Source organism: Chelonia mydas, chromosome 14, assembly GCF_015237465.2.
Source record: "Chelonia mydas isolate rCheMyd1 chromosome 14, rCheMyd1.pri.v2, whole genome shotgun sequence".
NCBI lineage: Eukaryota > Metazoa > Chordata > Testudines > Cheloniidae > Chelonia > Chelonia mydas.
In genome coordinates, this window is record NC_051254.2 from 36,319,423 (window position 1) to 36,340,033 (window position 20,611).

General features: G+C 52.1%; 2 protein-coding genes across 2 annotated transcripts in view; one reads left to right on the forward strand and one right to left on the reverse strand.

The window, feature by feature from the left end:
- The window catches only part of LOC102936186 (butyrophilin-like protein 2), a 1,677,894-nt gene that overhangs the window by 262,166 nt on the left and 1,395,117 nt on the right, over positions 1-20,611 (reverse strand).
- Positions 1-20,611, forward strand: part of LOC114020220 (butyrophilin subfamily 1 member A1) — a 1,361,724-nt gene that overhangs the window by 37,921 nt on the left and 1,303,192 nt on the right. The window contains 1 exon segment of the mRNA XM_043528139.1: positions 1,063-1,095. Coding sequence (XP_043384074.1) covers positions 1,063-1,095 — 33 coding nt within the window.

Sequence of the window (20,611 nt, forward strand, 5' to 3'; positions counted from 1 at the left end):
CGTGGTACCAGGCTGGAATATAGGCTGGTGACCAGGGTAGGGAAGGATCTGGAATGGGTCTCTGCACAGCAGCCTGGCAGGAGGGTTGGTAACATAGCCAGAGAGGGGCTTAGCCAGAAAAGGGCCTGGGAGAGCGGGGAAGCAGCAGCCTGGGAGAGGCTGCAGAGAAACTCAGAAAGGGACAGACGGTGTAGGAAGCAGCCCAGGGAAAAGCGACTCAAGGTTACTGAGCAGAGTGAACAATCCCTGCATATTTAGGGTCTCTGGGCTGGAATCGAGAGTAGAAGGGGAGCCCAGGGCCTCCCATAGCATCACCTGGAGGAGATGGACGTAAACCCCAACGGTGAGGGTAGGAGGACTGACTGAGCCCTGGGTAAGGGACTGCAAAGTTGGAGAGATGGGAGGGGGCTAGGGATGAGCTGTCTGAAGTCTAGAAGGATTACTTAGCCCAGAGAAGGGCTGTGACCCAGTGGGGGCAGGGGAGGGGAGCAGATTGTTTAGCTACTTTACTCATTGGACTTTTTGTTGATCCTGCAAAGGGGAAGGGCTCCGACAGAGCTTTGTGCAGAGAACTGAACCCAAAATTACTTGACCACAAGTTACCCCTCCAGCAGCTGCAGACTTTAGACCCCTGGGGAACTACTGTCTGAGAGGGGAAACTGAGGCGTGGCAGCACCTCCATGCTGGGGAGAGGTATCCTGCTATTGTACACACTTCTAAATTAAACCAGTGAAACTTTGTGTGTACACCTGGCCTAAGACAAAGAGACCTTCTCTCAACCCCCTCACAACAGCCAGATTTGAGAGGGGTGTGACTGGGACGCAGACAGTGGGGTGGCTTCTGTGGGGAGACTTTTAAGTGTCCCCACTATTGTATGCTACCATGACTCAGTCCCAGGCAGCAGGGACACTGAGTGGAAAGGCGCCTGGACAGATCTGTCTGAGTGTCCATTTGTTGTCTGTCCGCCTCTCTCACCCTAGTGTGACTGTGCTAAGTTAACAGTAGTGATGTGCCCGTAAACATGATGGTGAAATCTCACCTCTCACCTTTTTCTCCCCCTAGAGATGCTGCGATCTGATCTGGAGAGACAGAAAGGTCAGTGTCTGGGCCAATGGGGCGTGTTAAAGCTTTTATGTAGCTATTTGTGAACAATGAAGAGGATGAGAAAGTACCAAGATTCTCTGTAGATGGGTAATTTCCAATTACACCAAAGGGAGTTTGACTGACATCTCGAGATCCTCACAGAAACGTGATTCCCTCAGGCATCCTGCTGTACTAATTAAACCAGCATTTATCCACTGGCAGGCCATGACCCTCTGGAATGGGGTCACAGAAGGCTATTGTGGGGGATGGGGGGTGAGGTGTTGAAAATATTATAACAGTTGTAAAGAAAAGAAAAGAAAATGTCCAGAATAACTTTGGGGCTGCCAAAACCTTCCGAGTTTGGGAGGTCACATACCGTAAATTTAGTGGTTGTGATGGATTATCCAGGCTTATCTTAGTTATTGATATATGTTTTACTCTGACTTTTATAATAAATAAAAGGGGGTTGTGAAAATTTTTGACTTTCATTGAGGAATGAACAACCTGAAATGGTTGAGACCAGTGCGTGATTGGCTCCCTCTCTCAGAAGGGGGAGTCCAAAATCTCATTGGGGATTCCCCTTTAAACTCCCTTGGGCTGTGTCTACACACAAACTTTCATGAGTTTAACTGAATCAGTTGAGAAGCACCTTGGGTAAAATTGGTGCAAGCAAGGCAGGGCCTTGTGAGGCAGTGTGTTCAGTGCACAGAGCATCGTGTTGCCCTGATTGCCCAGTTCACTGTGCCATTGCTCACTGTGATGGGATCATGTCCAGTGGCCTTTGCTGGTGGCCATGCTCAGCGAGCAGAGCTGGGGCTGTGCTGAGAGCTCACTCTCTGGTTCCTTGTGTCGCTTTCATTCAAATCTCAGCCTAACACGGTTCTGGATGTAAGGTTGGGCCCAGTCAATCTGCTCAGCTCACAGACCCACTGACCAGGCCTCTGACTCTGGTCTGCCCCTGAGCCCCTCTCTGTGATCTCACAGAATGGGTGGCTGTGGGATCTGGCTGTGCAGTGCTTCAGAGCTGCTGAGGCCCCTACGTGGCCTGTGCTTCGGGATCGCTGTGGATCCCCTGTCTTCTGACAGGCCAGTGGCCATGTAAGAAAGGGGACCCTCAGTGCCCATGGGCTGCATTCTTCTACTGCTGCTTTCCATGAAAAATAGAGATTTTTGTATTATAAATATATCACTGCATCCCAGGTGTTTGGGGCAGGGGAGCCGGAGGTTTGGGCAGCTGGGCAGGTGTGGGAGGTGATTTTGTGTCTTTACTGCAGGTAGCCAGGCTCTTACTGAAGTGATGCCTCCAACTCTCCCCATTCTGTCCACACACAAACCCTCTCACCTGAGTTTAGTGGGGCTTTCAGTCCAGGGGAGCTGGCCCATCTCGGGCTGAGGGTTAGAGCCCAGGTAACACTTTCACTTGGGCTGGTAACCTGCCCATTCTACAGTGAGGACACAAGCTAAATCACTCAGTGCTGACAGTCCTCCAGTGCCGTCCCATGATTCCCCCAGGTGTGCTAGAAGCACAGACACGTTCTCCCATAATTCACTGGGAAAGAATCAGTGTGGCTTAGCTGACTCAGCACCGAGAACCATGGGATATGTTTCCAGCAGTCGTTGGGACTCACACGGGGTGCGCAGCACCAGTGTGGACACAGTAACTGGGGTAGGGCTTTGCAGTGGGGCTGCTCACACCCAGGTTAGGTTAACCCAGGGGCTCAGAATGGGTGCTGATCATCTGGGCTAACTGCAGTGAAGACCTACTCTGGGTGGCATTTCAGACTGAGGAGGGGATACATCTGCCCCCTTTGGCCACAGGCAGAGGTGACATTAAATTTAGGAGGGAAAGGCCTTGATTTCATTATTCTAAACCCAGCAGCCTTCTTGGCAAGTAGCTGCCTCAGTGCACTCTACCCCAATTTCTGTCACTACATCAACCAGTGAGGGAGAAGCACACTACTGAGAAGTTCTGATCAAATTATCAGCCATGAAATAGCTCTGAATGCTGTCACTATAAGGCTTTGGAGTCTACAACCTGAGATGAAGGGGGCAGTTTGTATCTCTCAGATCACTGGTTTCAGGCTCTCTGCAAACTCAGGCAAACATTGCTGTATTGTTGCAGGTGGTTCTCTTTGGAAGTATTTATTTGTATTAGGGACTTATTTTATTAGTGTTTATCAGTTAAACCCAAAAGTCAGAAGCCCCAATTGTGGAGCACAATTATGTGGCAATTTTAAAAAAATTGGAAATAATGTAGCTGAGCAAATGACTGCATAATCACATTACACAAGGGCCTGACAACAATGTAGTCAATGGGAACAGCTGTAAGCCCATGTATGTATAGATAATAGTAGGAAATACTCCTGTAAATGTGCCATATGTTAAATCACATCCTCTTCTTTATGATTTATTTGTAGAAGAACATCGTGAAGAAAAAGGTAATGTTTCTTTGTTAATGTTAGCAAGGAGGGAATATAACTTATCCTTCCTAAGCAGCTATTGAGGGCTCTTATCAAATGGAACACACTCTGCTTTATATTGCATGCCAAGTAGAGCTCCACCGTAACCCCTTCCATTCTGCACACACTAGCTATGTCTACCAGTGCCCCAGCCACGGAAATAACCTGGGGATTTGCTTCCTAGTCATTGACAGAAGGGAGCAGGTGAATGTATTATTTTGTCATTCACTATATATTTAGTGATGGGGAAATGTTAAGTTGTAATAATATTTCCAACTTCCCCATCAGGGACATTCCCCATCAGGAAGGTGGTGGCCGGGGAGAAATTGTCTGCACAAAGGTTGGGGCTGGGATTAGACATATAATTGTGAATTGCTAAACTTTCAGACATATAAGTTGTGATTCATTTTTATAACATTTCATGGCACATTTTCACAAATGCATTAACTTAGAGTTGACATTTGGGATAATTACCTAGGTACTGTAATGTGATTTTGTGCAATAACACTTGAGTGGTACATTCAGTAAACAGAATCTTTGCCAGATTTGCCGTAGCAGATCAGACCAGGGAAGAAGCTACTGTGGGATCCTGTCTCCCTGTTGCTTCAGAAAAAGGTTCCAGAAGCCCCAATAAGACAGTCATGGAATACCCTGCCCAGAGGGGACGTTTCTTCCTAGCTCTAGGCAGTTCAGGATCAGCTCATGCCCTGAATTGGGAGGTTTTACATCCCCAATAATTTTGCAGTTCTATCTAACATACTGTGACTGTCCTCACTCTCCCTGGATATGTATAATGCTACTCAGCTCTTGGTCTGAGTGATACCTGATGGGGAAGAGTCACTGTGTATTTCTTGGGAAAGTATTTCAGTGAAATTGAAAGGCAGCAACTTAAAAAAATGGGAAAAAACTGTTGAGAGAGGGTGACTAGGACCATCCGATAATCGATTTACCATCTCCGTGCTGTTCGTTAGTCTGTGCACCTCTGCCATGTCCTCTGCTGTCTCCTCTCTGAACAGTCCTAATAATAACCTCTCTCTCCCCACACTGAAGTCTTTCCATGCTATAATTAACACCTTCTCCCTTTTCTGAATCCTCCACCCTCAATTTCTGCTCTGTCCTGTTGGAGATAGTGACCAGTAGAGGCACCGACTTTCTAAAGTGCGGGGGGGGAGGGGTCTCGATCCCCTGGTTCTGCCCCAGGTTCCATCCCCAGCTCCGCCCCTTCCCCCAAGGCTCCGCCCCGCCTCTTTCCAGCCCGTTCCACCCCCCCCCCCCGAATGCACCCAGCCCTCACTCCTCCCCCTCCCACCTCAGCGCCTCCTGCACGCCGCAGAACAGCTGATCTGCGGCAGGTGGGAGGCACTGAGAGAGAGGGGGAGGTGCTGATCAGAGCTGCTGCCGGCGGGTGGGAGGCACTCAGAGGGGAGGGGTGTTGGCTGCCGATGGGTGCTCAGCACCCACCATTTTTTCCCCATGGGTGCTCCCACCCTAGAGCACCCATGGAGTCGGCACCTATGTGTTCATCTACATGCTTTTGGATTCTATTTTTAATTATAATTTCAACCAATTTACCGGGATCTGAATTAAAGTTAACTGGGCTATAATTCTCCTTATCACTCTTGCACTTTTTAAAAAATATAGGGTGCAACATTTCCTACCTTCTTTTCCTCTGCGTCAGGAGCTGATTTTAATTAGATGCATATTTCTGCTAGCAGCTCAGCTGTTTCATTCTTAACACTCCTTCAGGACTGCTTGTTCAGGGCTGTGCAAGTGTCTGGATCTGTTGTGAATGCCTAGGTGCATCTTTTCTCCAACGAGTTAAACTCCTTTTAGGTTTTTGGCTCCCATCCCTTTTTTATAAGCATGGATTCAGATCTATTTATTTATTGTTTTCTAGGGAAACTCTTCACTGAATTTGGGCTTGGTAAGTTCCATTTCCTGCCCCCCACATACACACCCTTAATATAACCTGTGTTCTACACTGTGTCCTGCTCAGCGTGTCTGTGTTCAGAGGAGTTCTCATCTCTCTCTCTCTGTGTTTGCTTTCAGGGCTGAGAAGAGCCCAGCTATATGCAGGTACTGTACCAAAAACTGACACTTCATTCACGTCAGCATCCCACCTGCCCCTGAGAGCTCTCTCCTCATTTCCCCAGTGCTCCAGCACTTTCATACCAAAAGCAATGGGCTGGAAACAGCAATGTCACTGGGGGCAGATGGAAAGGGGCAGACAAAACCCAGGTTTATTGCACAGCAGGGACATGCCCCCTTTGGGAAAGGGCTGATTAGTGAGGAAATGCTGCCCCCTGGTGTCACCTTTCCAGGGCGGTCCCTGGGCTCTGCAGGAGGGACATTCTCAGCTGTCCATAATTAAACGGACCTGCTCAGCTCTCTCCTCCCAGCAGCAGCATCGCCAGGCTCACACCGAGCTTTAGCCACAATTTCCTTCTAGCGTAACAGGACCAGACAGGAGCTGTTCAGTGTCCCCCTGGATTTGGGGGGAGGAAGGCCCTGTCCCCACTGCCAGGGCAGACAGGCTTTTATAACCAGCTTGTGACACTCCCCTGACCCAGTTACAACAAACTGTGCCCAGACCATGAGGCAGCTTTTCTGTGGCTGAGCTGTGTGTGTGTTTGCTCCCAGCCTGACCCTGTGTGTGCCCTGGTGCCTGCTGGGGGAGTCGGGGCAGCTCCAGCAGGGATCAGAGAGCCCAGGGGCCATGCACACACATTGCAGCACCACTGGCCCAGAGGTCCATGCACTCCGGGGTATCCTACCACACAGACCTGGGGGAGGGAACACCCAGGGCAGTTACACAAACACCAGTTACACTGGGGGTCCTGTTAGGGTTGCCACCTCTGAGGTGCAAAAAAAACAGGACATCTGCCTGCTCCACATACACCACCTGTCCCCTCATCCACAGATTTCCCAGGTCAGTGACCTGAACAAAGGGACAATCCTGGGAAACCTGTCCAGGTTCCAACCCTAGGTCCTGTCCAGACAGCACAGTAACACCCAGCTGAGCCGGGTACAGGCAGCCAGACATGTGCCAGCCTAGGCCCCTGGCAGGGATGCTGAGCTGCCAGCTGCCAGGGTCACTAACAAGTTAACTCTGCCATGTGCCACACGCCTGCTTAGATCCCCCAGGGCCCTGGGCCCAGCCCCAGAACAGCTGTAACCTAGACTTCTAGCAATGCAGGGCTGGAAGGGACCTCGAGAGGTCACCTAGTCCAGCCCCCCATGCTGGGGCAGGGCCTAGACCATCTCTGGTAGGGGTTTGTCCTGTTCTTACAAACCTCCAGAGATGGGGATCCCACAACCTGCCTTGGAGCCAGGTCCTGAGCTTCACTGCCCTGAGAGTTAGAAAGTGTTTCCTCATCTCCAGCCTCAGTCTCCCTTGCTGCAGCTTTCACCCATTGTTCCTTGGACAGGCCCTCGCCCTGCCCGCTGCGGGCACTGGGGGTGTCACCAGGTGTGAGCATCGCTGTTATCGCACTGAATGGCTGAGGGCGCTGGGCTGGCTCGGGGGGCAGTGAGGGAGCTGGGGCCTTTCACTCCCCAGTCACCGATCTCAGCCCAGGCTCAGAGTCCGGCTCCCAGTGAACAGGAGCTCATGTCATAATTCTCGTTAATGGCAGCCTGACCGGCCACCTCTGCAGGGAGGCCAAGGCCTGAAGGGGCCGCAGGGACGGTTCCTCCCCAGGGAGAGGCTCCAGCAGGTGTCAGGGCTGAGCCATGTTGGCAGGACAGTGCAGGGCCGCTGTGACGTCCTCATACCCTCCAGCAGGAGGGATGTAAACTTCACTCGTACCCCCAGCACTGAACTCACTGACACTGCCCCAAGGCCCCCTCTCCTCCCGGGGTTGGGGGGGGGTGAATAAATAGCAATGGAAGAGAGGGGCCAGGAGACCATGGCCCCATCACTTTTACTGATAGGAGGGCCAGGTCTCCCACTTTTTACCAGCTGTAAGGGTGAGTGATGGGGGGCGGGAGGGGGCAGAGAGGAGCAACCATGGGGGCAGGGTGTTGGGGGGGGGGGAGACAGTGCGGGGGTGGAGTCTTGGGGAGAAGGGGCGGTGTGGGAGTGGGGTCTTGAGAAGAGGCAGTGTGAGGGCCATAGCTCGGGAAGAAGGAGATGTGTGAGGCAGGGGTTCAGGGAGAAGGGGTGGTGCGGGGGCAGGAGCTCCAGGAGGGCACACGGGAGGGCAGAGCCATGGTTCAGGCACCGGTGGCCCCTCTACTTTTAGGGAGTTTCCATCACTCCTGGGGAGAGGACCATCCCAGATCCTGATCCACGGGCACATCTGTGTATTTGCTGGGTGCACAGAGCTCTGCAGGTGGAGACACTTTCTCCCTGACCCAGGAATCGGTGCTGGGAGGCCCCACTGCCCCGAAGGCCAAGGGCTCTCGCTCCCCTGCCCTGGGGGTGAAGGGAGGGGCTCTGGGGCTGCTGTTCCCTGTCCCAGGAATGGGGTGAAGGGGACGTGAACACAGACAATCTCCCCGCTTGCGCTGTGAGGGGCAGACCTGGCTCCACGCTGGGCTTCAGAGCCTGAGCTCCAGCCTGAGCCTGAACGTCTACGTGGCTATTTTTAGTGCCAAAGAGGGAGCCCCACAAGCCTGAATCTGTCTACCCCGTTCGGAGACTCGCTGCAGCGGGCTGTGTACATGAACCCAGAGTGTGTCCAGAGTCTGGGTCTGAAAGTTCCCAGCGCGTCTGATCCAGGGCTGGTTAATGAGAGCGAGGGGGGTGGCTGGCACAGTCGTTAGATGGAGACACCGGAGCCCCTGGGGCTCTGGGACGGTCTCTGTGACCATTATCTGCACTGGGAGACGCCCAGGTGCAAATGCAGAGGGTCTGTGCCGCTAGCATCACCCATGGGACAATCGCTCTGGGCAGAGTTCAGGCTGATTTGTGGGGGTCTCCATTTTCAGCCTGATTTTGGGGGCGAGATCAGGGACTCGGGGAATTTTTTTACCCAGGGCAAATTAAATAGCAGCTCTGGAGTGTTTCACAGCTGATGTCCTGAGTCTGACCTGCCCGTAACTGTGCGTGTCTGGGAATGTTGATAGTCACTCACTGCAAGTCACTGGGATTTGGGCTCCTAAGTTGCTGGGACACGTTTGAAATAGAGCTGGGTGTAATTTGGGGGGCAAATAGTTTATTTGCTGCAAAATTATATTTTGGGTCAACAGAAACTATTCGCGAATCTATGTCAAGTTTGCTGACGAGTTTCAATTAACAGAAAGGTGCCACCGCTTCCCTTCCAGCCTTTAGCCCAGTGGCTGGGCCCTCAGCGGGGAGCCTCCGGTTCAATCCCCCCGTGGGACGCCATGAGGGCTTGAACTGCTGGGCTCTGGGGGTCTGATGACGTCCCCCCTGTGTCTAAACACTGCCCTGGGCACTGGTCCAGAGCGTGGGAGCAAGACTGACTCTGCAGCCCAGTGTGTCGGGCCCCAACCTGGGAGACCCGGAGTCCAGCCCCCCTGCTCCAGTCACCCTGTAATTATTGATCCATAACCCCAGTGACGGGAGGGGTTACGGCCCCTGGCACACCAGTGTCTCAGGCCATGTCTGCCGGGGTTTCCTTGCACCGGTGCAAACCCCCAGGGCAGACTGGCTGTGCGGATGTGAACTGGGACTGGTGCCTCGTGCAGCTTCTCCCAGATGGAGGGGGCAGTAAATGGGGAAATGCCCCCTCCCCTCCCCACTGCCCTGGCCTCATTAGCAACAGCCTATTAGTACGCATTAGTACCCCCCCAGAATCCTCCACTGCACTGCTGCCCCAGTGAGCCCAACCCAGACCACTGCCCCATGGCGGACAGGCTGGGCCAGGAGAGGGGAGGGGTTGGCTGTGGGGTTTGCCTGACTGGAAGGTGGTGCCCATGGGGGCCGCCAGCATGGGGAGTCCCAGCTGCACCCCCTGGGGTAGGGCTGCACCCCCAGTGTGTGTGGGGCCAGCACCAACCTGCTGTTAGCGAGAAACCAACCACACATGACCCCAAAGCAAGAGAGATTCCCTGGGACCTGCCTCTCCCTCACCCCTCTGGCTCCTGCCCCTCCCTTACCCTTTTCTCACCCCTGTGCCCACCTGGACCCTGTGTCTATTCTGACCCCTCCTCCTCACCCCTCCCCTTCTTCCCACCCACTTTCTGCTTCCCTAGGCCCCTCTGCCCCCCACTTTGCCTCCCTGCCATGTGCCCCTGCCTTCCACCCACCTCTGCCCCACCGGAAACCCCCCTCCTTCCCCCCCTGCCCTCCTGGCACCTTCCCCTCTCCCCCAAACATCCTCTGCACCCTGGAGCCCACCCATCACTTCACACCCCTGCTACGTCCTGGCATCCACCTCTCCCCTTTCCCTCCTCTGCTGCCATGTCTTCCACCTCTTCCCTCACTCCTATCTGCTTCCTTGGTGCCTGCCACTTCCCTCACCCCTCTGCCCCCTGATGGCCGTCCCACCCCTCACCCTCTTCTGCTGTCCTGGCTTCTGCCCTTCTTACTCCCCTCAGCCCTCCTGGCACCTGCCTCTCACCCCACCCTCTCTGACCCCTGGCATGCACCCCTTCCCTCACCCACCTGTGCCCACCCCTCCTCTAGCCCCACTCTGACCCCCTGGCACCTGCCTCTCCCCAATGCCGTCTCCTAACACCTCCCTCTACCCACCTGCCCCTGCCTCTCTCCTCGCCCCTCTCTGCCCCCTGGTGCTTGTCCCTCCCCTCCTCTGCCCTCCCTGTGTCTGCCCTTCTGCTCAACCCCCTCAATCCCCCTGGCACTTACCCTTTCCCTTACCCCCCGCACCCTTCTGGTGCCGACCCCTTCCCTCCTTCCCCCTGACCCCCAACACCTGACCCTCCCCTTGTCCCCTTCCTCCCTGGTGCCTACCCCCTCACCACCCTCTGCCCCACTGACCCCACTCTCCTCTCGCCCCTCTGCCACCATCATCCATGCCACCTTCTCTTTATTTCTCACTCTGCCCCTCCCCTTGCCCTCTGGCTCCATGACACCTGCACCCCTCACCACCCCTCTAGTCCCCTCGTGCCAGCTCCTCCTCTGCCCCAAGTCCCAGCTCTACCCTTGCCCCATCTGCCTCCCTGGTGCCTGCCATTTCCTTTGCCCCCTCTGCCCGCCTGGTGCAAGTCCCTTCCCTCGCCCCCCTTTGGAGCCCTGGTCTCTGCCCTTCCCCTCACCTCAGCACTGGCCTGCCCCTCCCCTCACCCTCTCCTAATCTCTGGGTCCCACCCCTCCCTTCATCCTCCCTCTGCCCCCCTGGTGCCCACATCTCCCTTCACACTCCTCTGCCCCCCTAGGTCCTGCCCTTCTCCACTCCCCTCTCTCTGCCCCCCTTCTGCTCACCTGCTCCCTCACCCCCCATTCTGCCCCCCAGCACCAGTGCCTGCCCATTCGCTACCCCCCATGGTTGCACCTCCCCACTCCTCATCATCTCACCCCCTGGCAGCTCACCCTCCCCTTGATTTCCCCTTCCCCATTGAAGCTCCCCCATTCCCTCACACCCCTCTGCCCCCTGGTGCCCGCCCCTTCCCTTGCCCCCCGCAGCCCCCTGGGGTCCATCCCCTTCTTCTCCCATGGAGCCCACCCCTCCCCCTGACCCCCTGTAGACCCCGGGATCCTGCCCTTCACCCCCCTCTGTTCTTATGGTGCCCGCCCCTTCCCTTGTCCCCTCATTGCCCTTGTGCCTGCCCCTCCCCTCTACCCCTCCCCCCCCCCACTCCTGTCACCTGCCCCTCCCCTCTACCCCCTCCCCCCTGTGCTCCTGTCACCTGCCCCTCCCCTCTGCCCCTCCCCCCTGTGCTCCTGTCACCTGCCCCTCCCATTTCCTCTCCCAGCATCAGCCTCTCCCCTCCCCCGCCCCCACTGACACCTCCCCACCCCTCCCCCACTCCTCCTGCCCTTTCCCCCCATTGTCTCCTCACAGGAAGAAGGGCCCTGACTCCCCTCAGGCAACAACCCCCCCCCCCCCCCAGCGATTAACGGGGACGCAGGTTAATTTCCCGTCGATCCCAGTGACCAGCCCCTTCCCCCGGCCCTGACTCTGTGACTCTCTCCCCAGTGGACGTGACTCTGGATCCAGACACGGCAAATCCCCACCTCGTCCTGTCTGAGGATCGGAAACGTGTGAGCCACGGAGACACACGCCAGGATCTGCCCGACAACCCTGAGAGATTTGATCCTTGTGCCTCTGTCCTGGGCGCTGCGGGGTTCGCGGGCGGGAGGCGTTACTGGGAGGTGGGGGTGGGAGACAAGACGAGATGGGCTCTGGGGGTTTGTAGGGAATCTGTGCGCAGGAAGGGGAAGGTCACATTCACACCTGAGGATGGATACTGGGCCATGTGGCTGAGGGACGGGGGATACGAGGCACTCACCTCCCCCCGGACCCCCCTCCCCGTGAGCGTCCGGCCCGGCCGGGTGGGGATTTTCCTGGACTATGGGGCGGGCGAGGTCTCGTTTTACAATGTGACTGACGGGTCCCATCTCTTCACGTTCACTGGCACCTTCTCCGGGACGCTCCGCCCTTATTTCCATCCCTATCTCAACACTGGGGGTACAAACGCGGCTCCCCTGATCATCTGCCCGGTCCCGGCTCCGGCCGGGGGGAATCTCGGTCCCTGACAGTGACCCCGCGGCACAGACTGGCCCCCCCAGCGCTGCTGTTCCTCCCGCCCCCCTGTGGGGGGGGCCGGTTACTGCAGCTACTGGAGTTTTTGTGCTGACCGGACGCTGCCAGTTTCCCTTTTCTACTGGAGAGTCCAGTCGAAAACCGGACACCTGGCAACCCCCAGCCCTCGCCTTGCCCCGTCCCCTGCCCCGGGGGTAGCAGATGGTGGGGGATGGGGTCATTCACTCCTGTCAGCGTTTTCTAGCGGTGTGAAATCTCAATGTAAAATAGGAAAGAAAAAAGATTATTCTAATTTAGAAAATATTATTGCAACAAGGTGTAAATACAAGAATATTTTAATTGACATTTCAACAGTATTTCAGAAACAAGCATCTAAACATATTTTTAGAAATGGAATTATTTACATTTATTTTTTGATTCTTCCCTCAAATCTATGTTGAAGTTTAACTTCTCCAAATAACATCATTTGTATTTCAACTGTGGAATTTCAAGAAATCCAAAATATTTATCTTCACAAAATAAACTATTAAATTGTCAGACGGGTTGTTCAGTTACAATGTACGTGTGTCATAAACATCACAACTACACACATGTGCAGCTGCTCTCTCTCTCCCTCTCCTCCTCTCTTTATTGTCTTGACTGGTTCTCTCTGGAAGGCAGGGCACATACACCCACCTCCTGCACTACCCCTTTGAAAATTAATAGCTTAAAAATGATAGAATTAATGAAGCAATATATTTAAATTATCTCATACAAGATTATATAATATTCTTTGAAGTTCTGTCAGCATTAATTCACTCTCTAGCTGCATATAATCGGTAATCAAGATTTGACCCTTCCTTGCTTTTTCTCACAAAACATGGTCCCCAACCTGAAATGCTGTATTCCTAGATACCAGGGGTCGGCAACCGTTCAGAAGTGGTGTGCCGAGTCTTCATTTAGTCACTCTAATGTAAGGTTTCCCGTGCCAGTCATACATTTTAACGTTTTTAGGAGGTCTCTTTCTATAAGTCAATAATATGTAACTAAACTATTGTTGTATGTAAAGTAAATAAGGTTTTTAAAATGTTTAAGAAGCTTCATTTAAAATTAAATTAAAATGCAGAGCCCCCTGGACCGGTGGCCAGGACCCGAGCAGTCTGAGTGCCACTGAAAATCAGCTCGCATGCCGTCTTTGGCACAAGTGCCATAGGTTGCCTACCCCTGCTATATACAATAATGTCTTCTACAATCTCATTTTTTTTATTTATTTTTCTTTAGAAATACTATTTGCAGGGAATGTACTGTCAGTGTCCACTGTTGATTTCAGAGTACTGCCAGGCTGTCCATGTTCTTGGTTATAAGGACACAACAAATGTAGTTTGAGAAAGAAAGAGAGAAGGGGTTGTATTCCTTTACTGAATCATCACAAATTAACTTAATTGTAGTAAAGATGCTGGCACTTAATGACACCTAACATGACATTTGATGAAGTTTTATTGGGAGACCTTTCTTCTCGGCCATAAATCAGTCGACAGGGTGATATTTTTGTTGTCAAGTGAGGTTTAGAGTACAAAGAAAAGAAAGTTGCTCCAGGAAATTCATCACCATTCCTCTGGGTTCTGTCCACCACCTTCTGGAATGCTCTGTAAAAATAGGTTTCAGAGGAGCAGCCATGTTCGTCTGTATTCACAAAAAGAAGAGGAGTACTGGTGGCACCTTAGAGACTAACCAATTTATTTGAGCATAAGCTTTGGTGAGCTATAGCTCACTTCATCGGATGCATTTAGTGGAAATGCTCACGAAAGCTTATGCTCAAATAAATTGGTTAGTCTCTAAGGTGCCACCAGTACTCCTCTTCTTTTTTCTGTAAAAATAGTGACCGACTGGTCCAATTCCTTGATATTAGCGATTGAACCTAATTTCTTGAAGAGCTGGCTGAGCAGAGTGTGAGGGGAGGCACATCACACGGCATTGCTAGGACTACTTTTTGTTTTAAACGTGATGCGTTATGAACATTTTCAATGTAATCATTCAGTTTTGAAGATTTATTCACAATACGTCATCCATGGCAGAGGGCCCTAAACTTATGTTGATTATTTGAAAATAAATACCCTAAAATCATCTTGTGATGGATTCATCTGTGTTTTTATCTAGTCTGCTGCTGTCTAGGTGGCATGGTCTGCTGAAGCTATGTGTCACCCGGCCATGATTGTGTAACTGACCACATAGTGAAAATAACAGCAACTGTAAACTGTTACCTCGTTATTCAATTCAGAACCTAGATCTGCCAGTATCTGCTCTGGACAGCCATGTTAATATATCATTTCACATGTCTTCTTCTCCACCTCATGTGCTTTCATAGTTCTAAGTGGAGATTCATAGAATCATAGAATCATAGAATATCAGGGTTGGAAGGGACCCCAGAAGGTCATCTAGTCCAACCCCCTGCTCAAAGCAGGACCAAGTCCCAGTTAAATCATCCCAGCCAGGGCTTTGTCAAGCCTGACCTTAAAAACCTGTAAGGAAGGAGATTCTACCACCTCCCTAGGTAACGTATTCCAGTGTTTCACCACCCTCTTAGTGAAAAAGTTTTTCCTAATATCCAATCTAAACCTCCCCCATTGCAACTTGAGACCATTACTCCTCGTTCTGTCATCTGCTACCATTGAGAACAGTCTAGAGCCATCCTCTTTGGAACCCCCTTTCAGGTAGTTGAAAGCAGCTATCAAATCCCCCCTCATTCTTCTCTTCTGCAGACTAAACAATCCCAGCTCCCTCAGCCTCTCCTCATAAGTCATGTGCTCTAGACCCCTAATCATTTTTGTTGCCCTTCGCTGGACTCTCTCCAATTTATCCACATCCTTCTTGTAGTGTGGGGCCCAAAACTGGACACAGTACTCCAGATGAGGCCTCACCAGTGTCGAATAGAGGGGAACGATCACGTCCCTCGATCTGCTCGCTATGCCCCTACTTATACATCCCAAAATGCCATTGGCCTTCTTGGCAACAAGGGCACACTGCTGACTCATATCCAGCTTCTCGTCCACTGTCACCCCTAGGTCCTTTTCCGCAGAACTGCTGCCTAGCCATTCGGTCCCTAGTCTGTAGCGGTGCATTGGGTTCTTCCGTCCTAAGTGCAGGACCCTGCACTTATCCTTATTGAACCTCATCAGATTTCTTTTGGCCCAATCCTCCAATTTGTCTAGGTCCTTCTGTATCCTATCCCTCCCCTCCAGCGTATCTACCACTCCTCCCAGTTTAGTATCATCCGCAAATTTGCTGAGTGTGCAATCCACACCATCCTCCAGATCATTTATGAAGATATTGAACAAAACGGGCCCCAGGACCGACCCCTGGGGCACTCCACTTGACACCGGCTGCCAACTAGACATGGAGCCATTGATCACTACCCGTTGAGCCCGACAATCTAGCCAGCTTTCTACCCACCTTATAGTGCATTCATCCAGCCCATACTTCCTTAACTTGCTGACAAGAATGCTGTGGGAGACCGTGTCAAAAGCTTTGCTAAAGTCAAGAAACAATACATCCACTGCTTTCCCTTCATCCACAGAACCAGTAATCTCATCATAAAAGGCGATTAGATTAGTCAGGCATGACCTTCCCTTGGTGAATCCATGCTGACTGTTCCTGATCACTTTCCTCTCCTCTAAGTGCTTCAGGATTGATTCTTTGAGGACCTGCTCCATGATTTTTCCAGGGACTGAGGTGAGGCTGACTGGTAGATTCTTCTACCTATTTTGAAAAATCATCTGTAGCTGTCCGTACATACTGGTATCGGCTCTGGGATACTGGATATCGCCCGATTAAATCTGCTCTCAGCAATTCCCAGGGTTTAACAACCTATGTGCAAGAACACAGGCTAGAGTTCTCATTTGGATCTTTCCTATGACATTTTTATTATAATCCCATCTATAGTAAGCAAAGTAAACATTATAATGTGGTTTCTGTAATAGTTGATGTCTCCACACAGTCAGAATCTAACTTTTGGTGTTTTTCAGAAGTAAATAAATACAGGACAAATTTCTGCAACCGAGAACTTGCATAAATACACCTTGCAGGGTCGGCGAGTTATATGGGTCTGTGGGGCTTGTGCTCCAGCAATATTCAGGGCCCTGGAGCCAGGGTCCACCAATGTTTGGGGCGGAGTCTCTGCCCCGGCCCCACCTGCTGCCCCCATGGTCCTTCCCTGGAGCGCCCCCAGCCCCGCCAGCTGCTCCGCGCAGTGCTCCCTCACCGGCCGCTGCTGGCTACAACACAGGGACCGGCGCGGGCGGCAGGCTGAGGTGGCCGCTGCGCCTGCGGAGGGGGGAGAGGAGGAGGTGCACATGTGATGGCAGCCCCCCCGGCACCTACTGGGAGACGACGCCAACTCCGAGGAGGCTTCCTGGAGTCTGGACCTGAGCGGCTGGGGCATGGGTCTGTGTTGGACTCGTGCCCCCGCCCGCAGTCACCTCTCCTGCCCCAGGCTTGGCAAGGAGATGCCCCATCCCCCACCCCCAGTGATGCTACGGTGAGGGGCAGCAGCAGGGGAGGAGGTGCACACGTGACAGCAGCCCCCCCCACCTTCTGTCACCCACCACAAGGGAGGCGAGGGGGCTTCCTGGACCTGAGCAGCTGGGGCTTGGGTGAGTGTCGTGACACCCTGCCCTCCCCCCGCTCCGCAGTTACCACTCCTGCCCCAGGCTGGGCAAGGGGCAGCCCCATCCCCCACTGGACAACGACGAAAAGTGTTTGCTGCCTCCTGAAGAACATCGTAGAAGAAGGGGCGACATTTTGGTTTTTTTTAGAAAGTATTTGCTTTTGAGGATCCAAGAGTGCTGGGTTGTTTCTATATTCAAAAGAGTATTAATAAAGTTGATATTCTTAGTTAAATACATTTTTCTTATGATAGTGATATTGTGGAATAGAGGGAAACTGTTAAACGCTTCCTGTTTCCAGTCCACTTTTACATTATTTTAAAAAAATATAAATCGGCTTACAAGGCAGGTGTGAACGTCCCACTCGGCTCCTCTCTGCATCTTTAGGAGCCTAAATAACTTTGCAAATGTGGCACAGAGACTAAGGGGCAGATTTTAGAAGGTCTGCAGACACCTAAAGATGTAGCTTGGCATCTAGTGGGATTGTCAAAAGCACTTAGGTGCCTAATTCCCATTGGAAGCGAGGTGCCCAGGCACCTTTGAAAATTCCCCCAGAAGGACTCGGCCAGCTCACCACAGGCTGCTTCCCCCACCCAGGGTCCCACTTGGGCACTTACAATGTTTGTCCTCAACTTTTTTTTATTATTGTGTCAAATTCAGAAAATTGCAGCGGGATTTCAGAATGTTCTAGGGGAGGAGACCTAAGTCCCCTCATTTTAAAGCCTCCCCCACAGCCTCCCAGAGAAGCCTAGTGGGGTCGGCTCCAAGCCTGGCTTGGGGGGATTCCCAGGTCCCCTCAGGACCAATAACTGCATGGTCTGACTCCCAAAGACAAGCCGAGCCCAGGATCCCAGTGAGTGCGATGGGGCCAGTGAGCAACAGGGAATGTCCCGGCATTTACAGCCCGAGGGACTCATTGCCCATGGCGAGGAGTGAAACAGCCACAGGGGCCAAGAGTGAGAGTGCCAGGACCTGCTGTACGGGCTGCTTTGTGCTGCCAACTTAGCTGTGTCAGGGAAACTGGTCCCAGCGCGATGGAGGGAGGGGTGGGGACGGGGAGTGGGGAGAGCTGGGGAAGGGCAGCCGGTAGCTGGGCCAGGGGAAGGGGAGGGAGAGCCCAGCCCCAGGGTTGTGTGAGCGAGGGGCCCAGGATGGGTGAATGGGACCTGGGAGCCCAGGAAGCTCTTCAACTATCTCCCCACCTCAGCCTCTCACCTAGCCTATACCCCACCCCATATTCTTTTATCTTTGCACCTGCCTCCATGCCTGGATGCCCACCCTGACCTATTGCCCTGGGCCTGCAGACTTCTCCTTCCATACATCCATGAGTGAGCCCCTGAGCCCAGCCCCGCTTGGGAGCACCCAGGGCAGGGACCATACAACATGCCCAGGGCACTGAGGGGGCTATAGAAATAATACGGAATAATAGTAACACCCCAGTAATTCGTCAGGCAGAGCAAAGGCATAAATAAAAGGCAAGAGACCAAGACCGGGTGGGGCAGGGGCCAGGGGAGGACAGAGGGGCTGAAAGCAGAGCTGGGGAAATAATGTGCAGAATGTGACACGTCCAGTGAGCTCAGCTTCTGTTCCCCTTTGGCAGCTGCCCACAAGCTGATCTCACATTAAATTTTCTCACATTTATTTGCTCAAATACATTTGTCAAATACATTGATTTCTGTGGGGTTAGTTATAATTGGACACACAGGTCACATGGGATTGTTTCTGTTTCTTGACTGGCTGAATTTAACTCTTAGAAACAGGTTTTTGGTGCAAATATTTGTGATTCATGCTTTGGTGGGGTTCCTTGCATGCTGTAAGTTATACATGTACTTAAGGACCTTGTTGGGTCAGGGCCTAAATGTTCAGACATTGCTTCCCAGGAATATTTTATAACATTTAGTAGAAATCCTTTGTTTGCATGGACATTCCTGCCAGCAAGCGCAGTGGATGGAATATGCATGGGATGGGGCAGGAGCTAAAGGGAATTCATGGGGAGTCAGGCACCTAATTCACGCAGGCACTTTTGAAAGTCCCACTAGGCTCCAGTCTGCATCTTTAGGAGCCTAAATAGCTTTGCAAATCTGGCACAGAGACTCAGGGGCAAAGTTTGGAATGTCCGTAGTCACCTAAAGATGTAGTTAGGCATCTAGTGGGATTTTCAAAAGCACCGAGGTGCTTAACTCCCATTGGAAGCTAAGTGCCCAGGCATCTTTGAAAATTGCACTAGGCGCCTATTTGCATCATAGACATCAAAACACCTTGGAAACTCTGGGGCTAAGTGACTTGCCTAAGGCCACACAGGGAGTCTGTAGCGGAGCAGGGAATTATGCACCTTACCCTGGAACTCCCTTCAGAGCCGCACCTGAAGCGTCTCAGATCCCCTGAGCTCGGTCCACACAGGCAGCGGGGTGTTTAATGACTGTTCCCTGTCAGTGTGTTCTGGGGCACACAGGCTCCGCGTCGCTGGTGCCCTGACTCAGGGCCCATCTGTCAGATAATAGTTCAATGATGTGCAATAAAAAAGGAGACTCTGACCTCAGAGGCTCCCCTCTGCAGCTCAATAAACTGTTACCCTTTGTACCCCCTGCTCGCCACCTGCACCTTTCTGCTGCTGTTGCCAAAGGTCGTCATCTCAGCAGGATCATGAAAGATGAGGGAGGGGAGGTTTCAGAGTGGTAGCCGTGTTAGTCTGTATCAGCAAAAACAACGAGGAGTCCTTGTGGCACCTTAGAGACTAACAAATTTATTTGAGCATAAGCTTTCGTGGGCTAGAACCCACTTCATCAGATGCATGTAGTGGAAAATACAGGAGCAGGTATAAATACATGAAAAGATGGGAGTTGCCTGCCAAGTGTGAGGTCAGTCTAACGAGACAATTCAACTAACAGTAGGATACAAAGGGAGGAAAAATATCTTTTGAGAGTGTCCCATTTCAAACAGTTGACAAGAAAGTGTGAGTAACAATAGGGGGAAATTAGGTTTAGGTTTTGTAAGGACCCAACCAGCTCTAATTCAGTCTTTATTCAGGCCTAATGTGACGGTTGTCCAGTTTGCAAATTAATTCCAGTTCTGCAGTTTCACGTTGGAGTCTGTTTTGGAAGTTTTTTTGTTGAAGAATTGCCACTTTTAGGTCTGTTATTGAGTGACCAGGGAGATTGAAGTGTTCTCCTACTGGTTTTTGAATGTTATAATTCCTGATGTCAGATTTGTGTCCATTTATTCTTTTGCACAGAGGCTGTCCGGTTTGGCCAATGTACATGACCGAGGGGCATTGCTGGCACATGATGGCATATATCACATTGGTAGATGTGCAGGTGAATGAGCCCTTGATGGTGTGGCTGCTGTGGTTAGGTCCTATAATGGTGTCCCTTGAATAGATATGTGGACAGAGTTGGCACCAGGGTGTGTTGCAGGGTTTGGTTCCTGGGTTAGTGTTTTTGTTGTGTGGTGTGTAGTTGCTGGTGAGTATTTGCTTTAGGCTGCGGGGCTGTCTGTAAGTGAGGACTGGCCTGTCTCCCAAAGTCTGTGAGAGTGAGGGATCGTCCTTCAGGATAGGTTGCAGATCATTAATGATGTGCTGGAGAGGTTTTAGTTGGGGGCTGTAGGTGACGGCTAGTGGCGTTCTGTTACTTTCTTTATTGGGCCTGTCTTGTTGTAGGTGACTTCTGGGTACCCTTCTGGCTCTGTCAATCTGTTTCTTCACTTCAAAAGGTGAGTATTGTAGTTTTAAGAATGCTTGATAGAGATCCTGTAGGTGTTTGTCTCTGTCTGAGGGATTGACGAAAATGCGGTTGTA